Raw genomic sequence first — 14,967 nt, 5'->3', positions numbered from 1 at the left:
AATGGGAACAGTGATTGCCTCCTTTTCACCACCTCTTGGTGACAGCAATATCAGAGAATCTGTGACCATTTCTCAAACTGCTATGGACTTAGAGCATTTGCAACTGAAACCTTGTTCTTCTCGATACTATTCAGTTTAATTTCTAATTAGCATTATATTAAGGATGCAGAGTACAGTAATAGGGTTGAATGTTCCTTGACATTGTGGGAAAGGTAACATCCCAGAGTTCTGGCTGCTGCTGAAAAGGACTTTGGGAAGAAAAGTCCCAGGTATCTCACCTTGTGGGACAAATTAATATTCCTCCCGAACACTGGAATCCAAACAGAAGAATAAGGAGTCAAGTAAGGGACTGGAGAGATGGCTGCTTCTCTAGAGGACCAGGTTCATTTCTCAGCCTCCATGCAGCTCACAGTTCTCCAGCTTCAGGGATCCAGTGCCCTATTCTGGTCTCTGTGGGCACCAAACACACAACTAGTACATATACATGTAAACCACGTGTTTGTACACATAAAATAAAATTTAAAAAAATTAAAGAATGACACGTGACGTAATGTTAAAAATGAGTATAGTTATATTAGAAAAATTCTTGATAACCATGATAGGATGCTGCTCAGTTTATTAGTTTTTTTTATTTAATCTGCAAATTCTAACTCAGAATAAATCAATTTTTCTTTCTCTTTTTTTTGTGTGTGTGTGTGTGTGTGTGTGTGTGTGTGTGTGTGTGTGTGTTTGAGACAGGATTTCTCTATATAGCCCTGACTGTCCTAGAACTCACTCTGTAGACCAGGCTGGCCTCAAACACACAGAGATTGCCTGCCTCTGCCTCCTGATTGCTGGGATTAAAGGTGTATGACACCAAAAAAAATTTAAAAATCACTATTTTAGGTTACTTGAATAATATTATTATCTATAGATTGGCAATATGCAATCTGATTAAGATATATTAGAAAAATATTGTCAATTAAAATTTTAAGCTAAGAAACTGTAAACTTGCACAAATTAACTTCTGTACTTGATCTAGAATTTTGTTCTTATTTGAGATTTTCCTTCTCACATGGAATGTACTATTAACAAAGTTTAAGAGTGTTTTTAGGGAACTGGTGTAGTGGCTTAGGGGTTTAGAGCACTGGTTGGTTTTGCTCAGGACCCTAGTTCGGTTCCTCACCCTCATGTGGTGGCTCACAAACACCTGTGGTTCATTTACGAGGGGTCCCCGATGCCCTGTTCTTACCTCTGCAAATGCCTTGCACTTCCACCATTCCATGGTGTGCATACATGCATAAGTAAAACATATTTTGCAACAAAATCATAAAAGCAATTTTTAAAAAGTATTTTAATGGCTCCAGGCCTGTAGTCCCTAGCTGCTGAAACTGAGGAGATCTCTAGTCCCAAGTCAGCTAGTCAGCATAGCAAGACTGTCTGGAGTGAAGGGTGAAAAGAGGACTGAGCACTCACCATGCAAGTCTCCAACTACAGGAATTAGATTGTCACAAAGATATTTGAGTGGTTCTGTGTTTTGTAAAGTCTAGATCCTAATATGTGGACCATTTTTCTATCAGGCCATCTCTATTCCTTAGAACTTAGGAACTAAAGCCAGCACTTTCTCAAAGATCAGTGCTGTCTCTATGGAATGCACTGCTTTCATGCCTTTATACTATATTAGATGTCTTTATGCTTTAATGGGCTCAAGAGTAGTCTTTAAGTGTGGTTAGTTCATTCATTTGCTAATATTTAATATTTAAAATAGTAGCATGCTGCTCCAAGAATTTGACACTGAATCTTAAGTTTGTGAGGCTACTATGCTATCAGATGTTGAAATGAGGGACTGGGAAAGCTTGGAGGCGAAAACTTACTCATGGTCATTTAGTCTGTGTCAGATTTGAATCTGTGTAATCAGGCTCCATTCTATTCTCTGAGCCTCTTCACTCTTAGTTGTAAGAGAAGAAAAAAAAAAAAAAAAACAACCCAAAACTGTAAGCTTTTCCTCCTATTGTTAAGACTTTGAATAGTAGGTACTATTTAAAGTTTTTTCCCTCATTTTTTTTTAATGTTTCTGTATGTCCTTTTCAGTTTGTCTCCCAGTCAAATTGCCAGCAGTTCCTGAACACCGTTTGGTTCGGACAGATGTCAGGTTACCGCCGTAAGCCCACCTGTAAGAAGATAATGACTGTTTTGACAGTTGGCATTTTCTGGCCAGTTCTGTCACTGTGTTACTTGATAGCTCCCAAATCTCAATTCGGCAGAATCATTCACACACCGTTCATGAAGTTCATTATTCATGGAGCTTCATATTTCACATTCTTGCTGTTACTCAATCTCTACTCACTCGTCTACAATGAGGACAAGAAAAATACAATGGGGCCAGCCCTTGAGAGAATAGACTACCTTCTCATACTGTGGATTATTGGTAAGTATCAAATGAGTTCAGAAGATTTGTCTTTGTTATTTAATATGCCCTGCTTAATGACATTATGAGCATGGAGTTCAATTTGCAATTTTGTCTTTTGGCACAACTAAGACATAAACATTTTCATGATCATTTATCTAATACTTTTACAAAGGTTAATGTTCCTGATTTTATAACTTCATTTGCTTTAATATATGAAAGTCAACAATTCTCTCTCTCTCCCTCTGTCTCTCTGTCTCTCTGTCTCTGTCTCTGTGTGTGTGTGTATGTTTATGCACGTGTTTGTGCTGGTACACATATGTGGGTGTGAATGGGATCTCATGGCTGACCAAAGTATGGATACCACCAGAGTCCAATTCAGTGAACTAGTAAGTTGTATTGGGCTTCCCTTCAGGAATATGGGTGGAGAGTTACTTAAGGGAGCAGAAATAACTCAGAAAACAGCTGTATCACCGAAGCCCTCCTCAGCATGAGTACAGCTCACAAAGCTGGGATCCTAGAACACACAGCACACAGCACAGCCTGCACGGGGCTTAAGGGTTTGGAGAGGGTCCTTCCCAGGTGCCTCAGCTGGTAACTTAACTCTTCCAGGCAGCTGGTCTAGTCTGAGGTGTCTTTGAAAGCTTGGTTTCCTTTGGTGTGAGAGGGACTCTCAGCTTTTATTGTTTATTCAGGCAGAGAGGGGTCTAGTGAATCTGGTCAGTTACAGGGACTTTATGAACCTATTTTGAGTAGTTTACCTTCCTGCTTAAGGAGCTTCTCTGCAGAGTGGAACGTTTCAATCTCCTGTTCCCAGCAGTATGCACATGTATATAGAGATTAGCAAAAAAACGTGTATGTTATACCTCAGGGATATCCACCTTACTTTTTAAGACAGTATCTCTTACTGAGGGGTGGGGCTGGATTAGACCATGCTGACTGGCCAGCAAGTCCTAGTGATTTCCCGAGTCTGCTGTTGGTATTACAAGTGTTTGCTGCCATACCTGGCTCTGTGTGTGTGTATGGGGGAGAGGGGGAGGGGGGGCAGTGTTTGTGTGCTAGGAATCTGTCTAACTCAAATCGTCACGCTTGCACAGCAAACATAGACTGAGCTGTCTTCCTGGCTCATAAGTTAAAAGTTTTTTTAATTGTATGTGTGTGTAAATGTTGTATGTGTACATGATATACACGCATGGAGGCCAAAAGTCAAAATTGGGTGCATGTGTTGTTTAGTTGCTCTCCACCTTGTTTTTTGAGGCAGGGTCTCTTACAAAACCTTGATCTCCCCAATGTGGATAGACTGGTTGGCTCTCAGGATCTGCCTGTCTCTGTCTCTCTAGCCCTGGGATTACTGGTGTACACTATGTACCTGGTAAAGGATCTCTGCTCAGCATGTGGTAAGCCTGGTGAGCATGGCTCTGGCAGGCCTGGCCCTTCTCCTCCATTCCCTCTGCCATAAAAACCATTAGATTACATTCCTGAAGCTAGCCACCATTTGGCCACTTCCTCCTCCTAAGACTGACTACCGAGGTCCAGCTATCAATGTATTAAAGTCCAGCAATCAAAAATCCCTTTTGGCTCACCTAATTAGCATGCCCAATTAAAATCAACATCCTAACACAGGGTTTCTTGTAACTTTATTAAGTGGCATTTTCTTATGTGCTGTGTCTGTTTCCTCTCCAACCAGATTCCTGGGGACAAATACCCTTTCCCCTCTTCCCCATGTTTCCTTCCCCCTCCTGATCATCCTCTATCTCCTGACATCTTTGTTTTTTATTCCCTTCCCTCTGTCCCTCTGGGACAAATAAATCTCCTTTGTGCTGAAAACTTGGTCTTGGGGGTCCTTAGCCAATACCTTTCCTACCACCTGGCTTTTTATGTCTGCTGGGGATCTGAATTCACTTCCCCAGTCTTGCATGGCAAGCACTTTACCAACTGAGATGATTATGGTGACCGCCCTGCAGGCTTTATTGCTGGCAGGAAAAAGATGATCAGGATGAGGTCAAAGTGAACTTTTTTTAAAATCACATGAAACATACAGCTTTTTTCTTGCAAGTTTTAAAATATTTTCACTAAAAGGCTGTTGTTCCCCTCCACTAACCCCCTACTGCCTTTGGAATCCAAGTATATCAGAATATAGTTAACCCAAGAGCTATAAATACTTTGTCTTTTGAATTAATAAACCTGGCTTTATTATTTTTTTTATCATTTTAGGGATGATTTGGTCAGACATTAAGAGGCTGTGGTATGAAGGGTTGGAAGACTTCTTAGAAGAATCTCGTAACCAGCTCAGCTTTGTTATGAATTCCCTTTACTTGGCAACTTTTGCCCTCAAAGTGGTGGCTCACAACAAGGTGACTGTTTACTGCCAATGGAAGATACATTTATTTCAAGAACTAAGATAACTATATATCTAACTCAGACTTAATATAGACCCAAATCTATGTCTGATATATCTTCATTTTAAAATAATCTGTGTGAATCTGGTTGCCTCCTTTTTCAGTCCTTTGAATGGTTTACCTTTTCATTAATGCTTACCTGCAGTATGATGGGTACCATGGTTGATGTTAAGTATACTGTATCTAATTTCATTTTCACAGCAATTCTTTAAGACAGAATAGAAGTCATTATCCTCATTTTGCCAATAAGAAAATGACTCAGACATAATAACATATCTGACTATATAGTCTTTTAGAAGATGATTTAAATCCAGATCCTAGGTATTTTCTTCCTACCAGATGTTTTATTTCATTTAGCTCATTTACTCAATCTCTTATAACTTTACTTTAATCAATATTTATGATTTCTCAAAGCCAGGAAATATACTAGGCTATGTTAGCTATGGGGTGTCACATTTAAGGAGCTAAGATATAATACTGCCTGATTTTATATAGAAAGAGCAAAGTGATTGTATCAGTTTGCTTTATGTAACATCTGTTTCTTTAATTGATCAGAAGTAAGCAACATGTTGGTAAGGGAGCAAACCAGTGACTGAGGTGAGACGTTACCGAAAATCGGAACTGGCCATGAAGAAATGAAAATGGTCAGATATAGTAGGTTGGGTGGCATTGATTTTTCAGACTGATTTCTTCACTTCTAGAAGTAGTTTTTGAATCCAAACAAGACATTTTGAGAGTGGAAGGATGCGTGGCTAACAGACGCACAGAACACTTGGTATATGGTCTCAGTCAGCAGACACGCAGGCAGCCATGTTGTCTGGGCACAACAGCACTTTTGTTTGTTATTTGAAGGGGGTGACTTTTGTAGTTTGCTCTGAATTCCTAAGTCAAAGGGCTAGGTTTAGTGTGGTATCTATTCAACTGACAACATACATTTTCATGATTTATGTTACAGAATTTAGAGAAACAAGCTAATATTTCACTCATAAAATGTTTAATAAGTTTTATAACGTTTATTTCTTTTAAACCAAAGAATTTCTGATAAATTTCTGCATATAAAGTGGTATTTCCTAACATATATGGACATCTTTTGTTTGACTAAAACATTATTTAGCTCTCCTACAAGATGACCATTTCAGACACTTCAGGGTATCTCTCCTCATTTGCTGACTGACCTTGGCTTCTCCTCCTGCCTCCAGTTTCATGACTTTGCCGACCGGAAGGACTGGGATGCGTTCCACCCCACACTGGTAGCAGAAGGGCTTTTCGCCTTTGCAAACGTTCTGAGTTACCTTCGGCTCTTCTTTATGTACACAACCAGCTCTATTTTGGGCCCACTGCAGGTAAACAAAGGTCTCAAGACTGTTCATTGCGTGTCACCACTGTGGAGTCTGCACACCCACTTCAGCACTGTTCTCACGATGTCAAGGTCTACTTGGCCTTTGAAAATGATTAGCAAGACTTTGCTTCTGGCTCATTGATAATTCTCTTTTAAGGATTGAAACTTAAGCTCTCGTCTGTTGGCCTCCTTCCTTCATTCTTTGGCTATAAATATTCTTAATATATTGTGAAGTTTCACAGAAAGGAGTAACATAAAAGTCTGGTTTTTACCAAATACATTTCATATTTACACTTTGAAAGATAGTTGGCTTTTAGTAAAAATACTCTTTATAGGATTTTAACATATAGATATATACTTGTGAAATGAATGACAATAGTAACATAAAGAACAGTCTGGGAGAACTATAAATACACTATTGTAAGGCATTCTACTATACACAGAATAGTGTGATACCACTTGAAAATAGGCTGTAATAAGGTAAAGATGGGTGTCATAAGCCCTAAGGCAATCTATGAGATAAAGCGGTTATTGTTAACTTACCAACAGAGGATATAAATTGGTATTTAAAATTATCAAAAGATAAGACAGAATAAGAAGAAAAAGAGGAAAGCCCAGAGGGACTAAAGAGGAAGAAATAACATGAGAGATGTAAGCAGGGCGGATGCCACCCCAGGCACCCCCCACACAGTCAGGTGTGTCACAGCTGTACCCTCAACCTGGTACCAGTCGCTTTCTTAAGGTTGCTTGTTTGATTTTGCTTAGGGTGTTTGTTTTGATAAAGCACCATAACCAAAAGGAACCTGCGGAGGAAAGGGCTTATATAAGCTTACAGCTCTCCATCACAGCCCATCACTGAAGGAAGTCAGGGCAGGAGCGTGAAAGCAGGACTGAAGCAGAGGGTATTGAGGTGTGTGGTGTCCTGGCTCCCGATTTACAGATGTGCACGACCACACTCAGCCTGTACTGTTTTCATATGTGATGTTCTGTAAGTTTTCTATGCAAGCACAGGACATATAAATATATAATATATACAGATATACCTCACTTTTAGACAATGTTTGGAGTTTTCTATGTTTTGCTGCCTCTGTCAATGGTACACTTTTTTTAAATAGATGGACCCTTTTATATGTTCTACCCATTTTCTACGTTTTTAGGGCTAATTCTTCAAAAAAAAAAATACTGTCAGGAACTGTAGAGATGGCTCAGCAGTTAAGAGTACTTTCTGTTTTAATAGGAACCTAAGTTTACTTCTTAGCATCTCACATGGCAACTCACAATCTCCTGTAACTACAGTTCCAAGATCCAGTGCCCTTTTCTGGCCTCTGTGGACCATGATACACACACACACACACACACACACACACACACACACACACACACACACACACACACACACACACACGGACAAATACTCCTACACATAAAATAAAAATACATCTTTTTAAAAGATGCGTAGTAAATGTTAAGAAGTGCTGTCAAAGTATTCCTTAATTTAAAAACATCAAGATTTATTAAAAGTATCTAATTTTCAGACACTGATGGAGTAGGAATGAAATGGAATTAGACTTGAGAAGTTTCTCATTGTCCCATGAGAGTGACAGAAGGTGGCAGTGATCACCTCGCAGTGCTAGAGCAGCTTGAACAGAGTGCTGTCGCCAGCAGGGAAGTGAGAGAAAGATGGGCCCTCCTGGGGAGGAATGCGGGCAGGCTGGATGAGGACACTGTCCTTTAGGAGTTAGTTGAGAATAGTTACAAAATCAGATGGAATGCTTCATTTTAAAGTGGTTTACCATTTGTACACTTTAAGAAGCCACATAAATATAAGCATTTATTCTCCTTTTCATTTTTTAAAGAGTCCTTTCCTTTTATCTCTGCCAAGTGGCCTTCAGATAATCTCCATGTTACCAGCAAAGGTGGTTTGCTTATAATCCTAGCATATGAGAAGCTGAGGCAGGAGGATTGTGAGTCTCATGGCAAGATTTACCATTGTCTGTGTCTCAACAACAACAACAATGATAATAAACACGAGGTGAAAATCTCCGTGCTTTTTTTCCATCCACAGCAATGATACCCTTTGAAGACTTTGTCTGGCAAGGGCTGTGCATTTAATACTCATGGTACTGGTTTGATAGAATGGCTTTTTGTTAGGTATCTGGGTTTTTTGGTTTTATTTTTTTATATTCCTACAGCTGGAGTTTTGATGATCTTAACATATCGAAATAATTTAAATAAAGGGTGTGACTTGTGGGTCATGTGTTTGTTTTTCTTTTATAACTGGCTAATTTCATGTTTAATACATAGTCTTTCCAATAGTTTTAATGTGCACCCATGTGTTCCGTCTGCAGATTTCAATGGGACAGATGTTACAAGATTTTGGGAAATTTCTAGGAATGTTCCTTCTTGTTCTGTTTTCCTTCACGATTGGACTGACACAGCTCTATGACAAAGGGTACACTTCCAAAGAGCAGAAGGACTGCGTAGGCATCTTCTGTGAACAGCAAAGCAACGACACCTTCCACTCGTGAGTGTCTTCGAATTTACTAGGTGACTTGATTGGGTTCTGTGTGCGTTACTCATTACACAAATGCAACTAAAATATTCTTTAAGGAAATCCTTTTTGAATGTCTGTGAGCTTTAGCAAATGCTCATTTTTCTTGAATCATTTTTCAGCATCCTCACCTACAGGATCTTAAGTAGTATATTCAAATCATTCCATATGTCTACTGAAATCTGTCTGAATGGAGGACATTCGACATTTTTACTCTCTTAGCACCTGGGGAAATTTCTCTTATCCATGTCATATATTAGAATGTTCAGCACCTCTGCCTTTAAACTAGTGTTACATGTAGCAACTCTTGGTTACCAGTACAACCCAGAGCACTCATGTTTTCAGCATTTCTTGAGAGGTCACTAGAGCTTGAGGACCCGCCCTCTGGTATATCATAAAGAATGGCACACCACTATAAATTAGACAGAATACTCATCAGGTTCCTTTTCCAGGGCTGGGGATCCAAGCCAGGGTACTGAATGCACTAGCAAGTGCTAAACACCAAAGTTACACCCAGTCTTACTCTCCTCATCGTTAAATAAAATGCAGACAAGTGTGGACTTACACATTTATGTGGTCTTATTATGTGCCAACAATTCTGTGGGTAGTTTGTGTGTCCTCTATTTAACGAATAAGATTTCAGGACTTCCAGGCTAGACAGGCAATAGGGGTGACCATGTAGGTCCTCACTGTTGTTGTAATGATTTGGAACTATTGCACTTTAAAGCTACCTGAAGGCTGGTGGAGAGGACTAGTAGGATCTAACTAGAGACCCTGTGGACTGCTGCACTGGGACTAATAAAATAATTAAATAGGAATGTAGGGAAAGGTGCTGATACTAAGGTCTGGTTCCCCAGTTGGTTCTTGACTTTGCCATAAAGAAGGCCTGGAGCCAATTGCTGGATGGAAGGTACAGGTGGGACTTCCAGTTCCCAGGAGGACAAGGGAGATGCAGGGAAAGAGAGGGGCTCTAGCCAGACTTTAAAACAAGAAGCATGCAGCAATCATGTAAGATCTCAGGGCAACTAAAACCAGCATCCTTTGCTACCAGCAGACGATGAAGGAGCTCACTGGAGTCTAGCTGATAAAAACCATTAAGCTTCGGGCAAAAGGAGAGACGGAGATAATAAATTGTTAAGGGCACACATTTCCAAGCAGAAGGTATTTGAGCCCAGCAATTGTGCTAGCAGGCAGATTCTAAAGTAATAAAGCTGTCTGAGTGTTTTCATCCTTGGAGCAAAGGTGGGTAGAGAGAGAAACAGTCAGTGCTGCCAGCCTGGCATAGCTAAGCTAGGAGGAGCAAAGGGAGCTTCAAGGGGCCAGAGCATGGTCACGTAGCTCCTGGGCAAAAGCGGTAACATGTTTTTAAAATTATACACAACACAGGAATGATATCTTTGCACATATTTCCTCATTTAAAACAAGCCCTTTAGGGGCTGGAAAGATGGCCCCATGGTTAAGAGCACTTCCTGCTCTTGCTGAGGGTCTGGGATTGGTTTCTAGCACCCACCTGGTGGCCCATAGCCATTAACTCCAGTTCCAGGGGATCTGGTGCCCTCTTTTGACTTCTTCAGGATTCTGCATGTATGTGGTATACATATGTATACTCAGGTGCACACACATAAAATAAAGTAACATTTAAAATAACACTATATATATACTTTGAAAATACAAAGTAAAACAAAAATATTTTATAATGTATTATACAAAGATTACTAATGGTCCATATGTCTAATTGTGATATAAATGCACTGTCTGCTCTTGTTAATTGATTTCCTTCTTAAGCAGCATGTACTTGCCCTTACAGGTTCATTGGCACCTGCTTTGCTCTGTTCTGGTACATCTTCTCCCTAGCGCATGTGGCCATCTTTGTCACCAGGTTTAGCTATGGGGAAGAACTGCAGTCCTTCGTTGGGGCTGTGATTGTTGGAACTTACAATGTCGTGGTTGTGATCGTGCTTACGAAGCTACTGGTAGCGATGCTTCACAAGAGCTTCCAGCTGATAGCAGTAAGTGTTCTCTTCAAATCACATGAAATGCATGAAACCAGGTAACTAAAGATTGCAGAATTTATGACTAATATTTTAAATTAAATATATAAATTTAAAAATATGTCTAATAATTGCACATCTTTGACCCATTCTTTTAATCTATAAGATGCGGAAACATTTAGACAGCTTTATTCAGTATCCTCCAACCTTCCCATTCGCATTCAGTGTGTGTTTGTGTTCTTGTTCTTTCCTGTTTTTTCCTCATAGAATCATGAGGATAAAGAATGGAAGTTTGCTCGAGCGAAGCTATGGCTTAGCTACTTTGATGACAAATGCACACTGCCCCCACCTTTCAACATCATTCCTTCTCCGAAGACTATCTGCTATATGATCAGCAGCCTCAGCAAGTGGGTGTGCTCGCACACCTCCAAAGGCAAGGTCAGACGGCAGAACAGCTTGAAGGTGAGGTATTAGAGGTTTGAACTGCACCACACTTTTACAACTGCTAGTTCCGTTGGAGCTCTTCCTGCCTTATCTGTTGACAGTATGGCAACAGTATATGACAGGAATGCCTTATACGTCTTACAGTAGAGCTAACATGGGACTTGGCTTTGCAGACCAGGCTGGTCTACAGTTTGCATCCTATGTCTGCCTACCACGGGCTGGGATGATGGGTGCTTGCTGCCAGCTGTGTGCAACCATGCCCAGCTCAGAGGTTTGAAAGCACAAATATGTAGGTTTGATAAGGGCTACGCTAACATGTTTTACACTGTTGTATTCCCAATGCATGTTTTACTGTAGAGTATAGAAATGCCATAAATAATTGAAAATAAAAAAATAGAACTAAAGATTTTTTAGTTAGTTTGGTTCCTTTTTTAGTTTCAAGTTTCCGTAACACATGAACTCGTATCCCATAGTCTTTCACTATAGATTTAAGGAATGATTATTAGTTCATACTGTTTTTAGGTCTTGAAAGTTACTCATTGTATTTCTTATCCAATGTATGCTGCCATGGATTGGTAAGTTTCCTAAAAGACCAGACAGAAAATATTTCACACTTTTTAAGTCAAACAAAACAGAAGACGCCATCTAAGAAGTTATATTAGAGAAAATTTCTAAAAATGTAAAGATGAAATTAAAAAGATAGCAGTAAGTAGCAGTCACTGTAACAGGTGACTCGGGAGAACAGAATTCCCTGTGGTCAGGGTAAATTTTTGCTTAATTAGAGTTGGAAACCAAGTTGTCCATTATGAAATGGTTTACAAATATTCATCTGTAAAACCATTCTCTATTCACAAAGTAAGAAAGACAGGAAGTGGGTTATTGGTCCATTGTGGTAATTTACAAATCTCTGTAGTAGACCAAGCATTACTAAGGCTAAGTTTTTTCTGTGAAATCAGGGTAAATGAGACTGAATGAAACAGATATGCAGGCTTTTTGTTTTAAGCATGTACTGAGTATGATTTATTCCAAAGCATCCTCTAAATGCATTGAAAGTACGTATCTGTGACTATATTTTAAAACTTGCCTCATTTAAACATCGCCTGTGGGGCTGGAGGACACCATGATAGCAGGCATTTGCCTAGCAGGCATGCGGCCCTGAGCTCACTCAGGCACTGCAAATATGTTTGTATGTATATATGTGCATGTATACATGTTTTCTTACATATATATGGCAGTACATCACATATGTTGTTCTGCTGTTAATTATTACCATATGATTGCTTGTTTTGAAGGAGTGGAGAAACTTGAAACAAAAGAGAGATGAGAACTACCAGAAGGTGATGTGCTGCCTAGTGCATCGCTACCTGACCTCCATGCGACAGAAGATGCAGAGCACAGACCAGGCCACCGTGGAGAATCTCAATGAACTGCGCCAAGATCTGTCAAAATTCAGAAATGAAATAAGGGATTTGCTTGGCTTTCGGACTTCTAAATATGCTATGTTTTATCCAAGAAATTAGCCATTTTCTAAATCTTGTAGAAATAATTTTCCTTAATAAATCTGAAAGACTGTATTTGCATACCTTTCAATTAAATCAATAAGATATATATGGGCATAAACAATTACACAAAAGCCATTCTTTAAATATTTATAGATAAACATATGTTGTGTAAATATGTATATAGAGCTAGTTTTTTAAAACCTGTCTGTGACTTTTTGTAGAAGCAAAACCGTTTTGTTAGCATGCTACTTTGTTTTCTTAGTTGGTCAGTGCTTACATTCGACGTGTTTAAGAGGGGCAGCTCTCAGTGTACGCATGGCCCATTCCATTTTATAAATAAAGATCAGCAAACGCGGCTACCTTAAGACACACTTGAAGAGCTCATGCTGTTGAAATCTCTTGTTTTAGGAGTTCACACAGAGTTCAGTATATATTGTTTAGGAGTTTAGCTTCATCTAAAATACCCTACTTTTTCTTTTGTTAGAATCTTAAGCAGCAGAGAAAAGTTTATAATAAATATTTGAATTTAACCCAGTTATGGTGATGAATGCCTTTAATCCCAGCACTCGGGAGGCAGAGGCAGGTAGATCCCTTGAGTTGGAGGCCAGCCTGATCTACACAGTGAGTTCCAGGATAGCCCCGGCTACACAGAGAAACCCTGTCTTGGAAAAATAAAAAAAAAAAAAGAAAAAAATTTAAATTATTTATTTATTTATGTCTAAATTCGCGTTGGTATTTGTTGTGTAGTATATTTACTTTTACATGGCTATAATTTATATTTTTAATTTTGTTTTGACATAACATTATTTTATATATATTTCTCTATTTAAGGTAGTTTATATGTTTAAATATTTATAGAAGTCTGTGAATTTTGAAAAATATCCATCTTTTACCCATAGAATACTTGTTTCTATTTATACCCTCGCAGAGGTACCTCTTAGGCATTTGGCTAGTTTAGCTTTTCCTTCTAATTTTTCAAGTTGGAGTAAAACTCATCGTTACAAAGTAGAAGCTGCTTGTCTTCATGTGTGGTCACAGTGGGCTTGGCCGGAGAGCACTGGGCCTTGCTTGCAGAAGGCTGCTTTCCGTTCACTCCAAGGCTCTTGAGCTCCTCTTCCAAAGTTTCTCCCACAGAGCCTACCACAGCTTCTACAAAACTGGCCTCGTGCTTGCGGCTTAAGATGTAAAGCATTGTTTATTCAATTTGAAAATAAAAAGAATATTTGACTGCTTTTCAGTGTTCATGTAAAGGTGGAGCTGAAGGTTTCCCCAGCTATGGCACAGACATTCCTGCAGCATGTTTGGTGAGAAATTACCTTCGGAACTGAACGTCAGCTGGCATTGAGGCCACAGAGTGCAGACAGCCCTGGTCTGTGAGCGCCGCCCACCCCGGGGCAGCTGAGGATCCCAGTGTAGGTTTCATCTTGCTTTTTGCATTTGTTTTTAATGTCCAGGTTTAAGTGTTCCCTCTTTTGGGCAAATTCTTATAAAAATGTTTATTGTAAAATTATATATTTTGTCTACAATGGGATTATGCGCTTCCAAGTTGGGATTTTACATCAGGATTTTTAGTCATTCTAAAAAAAAAATACCTAATTATTAAAAAATTTATAGAATACCTATGTGTGCATGAATTCCTGACGAGGTATATTTTGAATGACAGCATATTGTAAGAAAAGAGTGAATAAAATTTGGCATTAGATTATAAATTTGCCAGTTACCTTGGGTTTTTTTTCTTTTTGTCTTTTTTTATTTTGTCTCCATCCCCATGCCCCACATCCCACATCCATGCCCCACGGAGCTGAGGACCAAACCCAGGGTCTTGTGCTTGCTAGACAAACACTCTACAGATTATAAGTTTGATAGAGCTTGAGCATTTTACTATCTTTGCTTTTATTTTTTAATTATTTTATGTGTGTGGGTGTTTTGCCTGCATGTATATCTGTGTACCATGGGTGTGCTTGGTACTCATACAAGCCAGAAGGAGTTGGGACCCTAGATCTGGAGTAACAGATAGCTGTAAGCTACCACCAGTGCTCTTAACCGATAAGCCATCTCTCTAGACTCTCAATTACTTTTTAAGTCTGAGATACAGGGATAGCAAGATGGTTCAGTGGGGAAATGTGCTTACACCAAGCTTCATGACCTGAGTTCAATCCCTGGTACCCATATAGCAGGAGAAAACCTACTCCCACAAGTTGTCCTCTGACATCCACATGCATGCTGTGTCAGACAGCATCTACATTCACACACACAGGAAACATTTTAATTGAGATTTAACTTTTAATTGAGATCTATAAAATGTACTTTAAAAAAAAACCACCATATGTTCACAAAGGCAAAATAGCAACATCA

General features: G+C 39.3%; 1 protein-coding gene across 5 annotated transcripts in view; it reads left to right on the top strand.

Annotated features, from left to right (window-relative positions):
• The window catches only part of Trpc1 (transient receptor potential cation channel subfamily C member 1), a 43,610-nt gene extending 29,287 nt beyond the window's left edge, over positions 1-14,323 (top strand). For 4 of the 5 annotated variants that reach the window (XM_032909973.1, XM_032909978.1, XM_032909977.1 and 1 more), the window contains 7 exons: positions 2,071-2,407; positions 4,601-4,740; positions 5,985-6,128; positions 8,473-8,648; positions 10,483-10,684; positions 10,934-11,128; positions 12,403-13,142. In XM_032909973.1, the coding sequence (XP_032765864.1) occupies positions 2,071-2,407; positions 4,601-4,740; positions 5,985-6,128; positions 8,473-8,648; positions 10,483-10,684; positions 10,934-11,128; positions 12,403-12,630 (1,422 nt within the window). In that variant the 3' untranslated portion in view covers positions 12,631-13,142. Of the gene's footprint in view, positions 1-2,070; positions 2,408-4,600; positions 4,741-5,984; positions 6,129-8,472; positions 8,649-10,482; positions 10,685-10,933; positions 11,129-12,402 lie in introns of all 5 variants that reach the window. The other variant, XM_032909976.1, reaches the window with a different exon arrangement.
• The last annotated feature ends 644 nt before the right edge of the window (positions 14,324-14,967 follow it).

Source organism: Rattus rattus, chromosome 8, assembly GCF_011064425.1.
Source record: "Rattus rattus isolate New Zealand chromosome 8, Rrattus_CSIRO_v1, whole genome shotgun sequence".
NCBI classification, from domain to species: domain Eukaryota; kingdom Metazoa; phylum Chordata; class Mammalia; order Rodentia; family Muridae; genus Rattus; species Rattus rattus.
The sequence above is the reverse complement of the archived record's forward strand: the minus strand, read 5'-3'. Positions and strand labels throughout refer to the sequence as shown.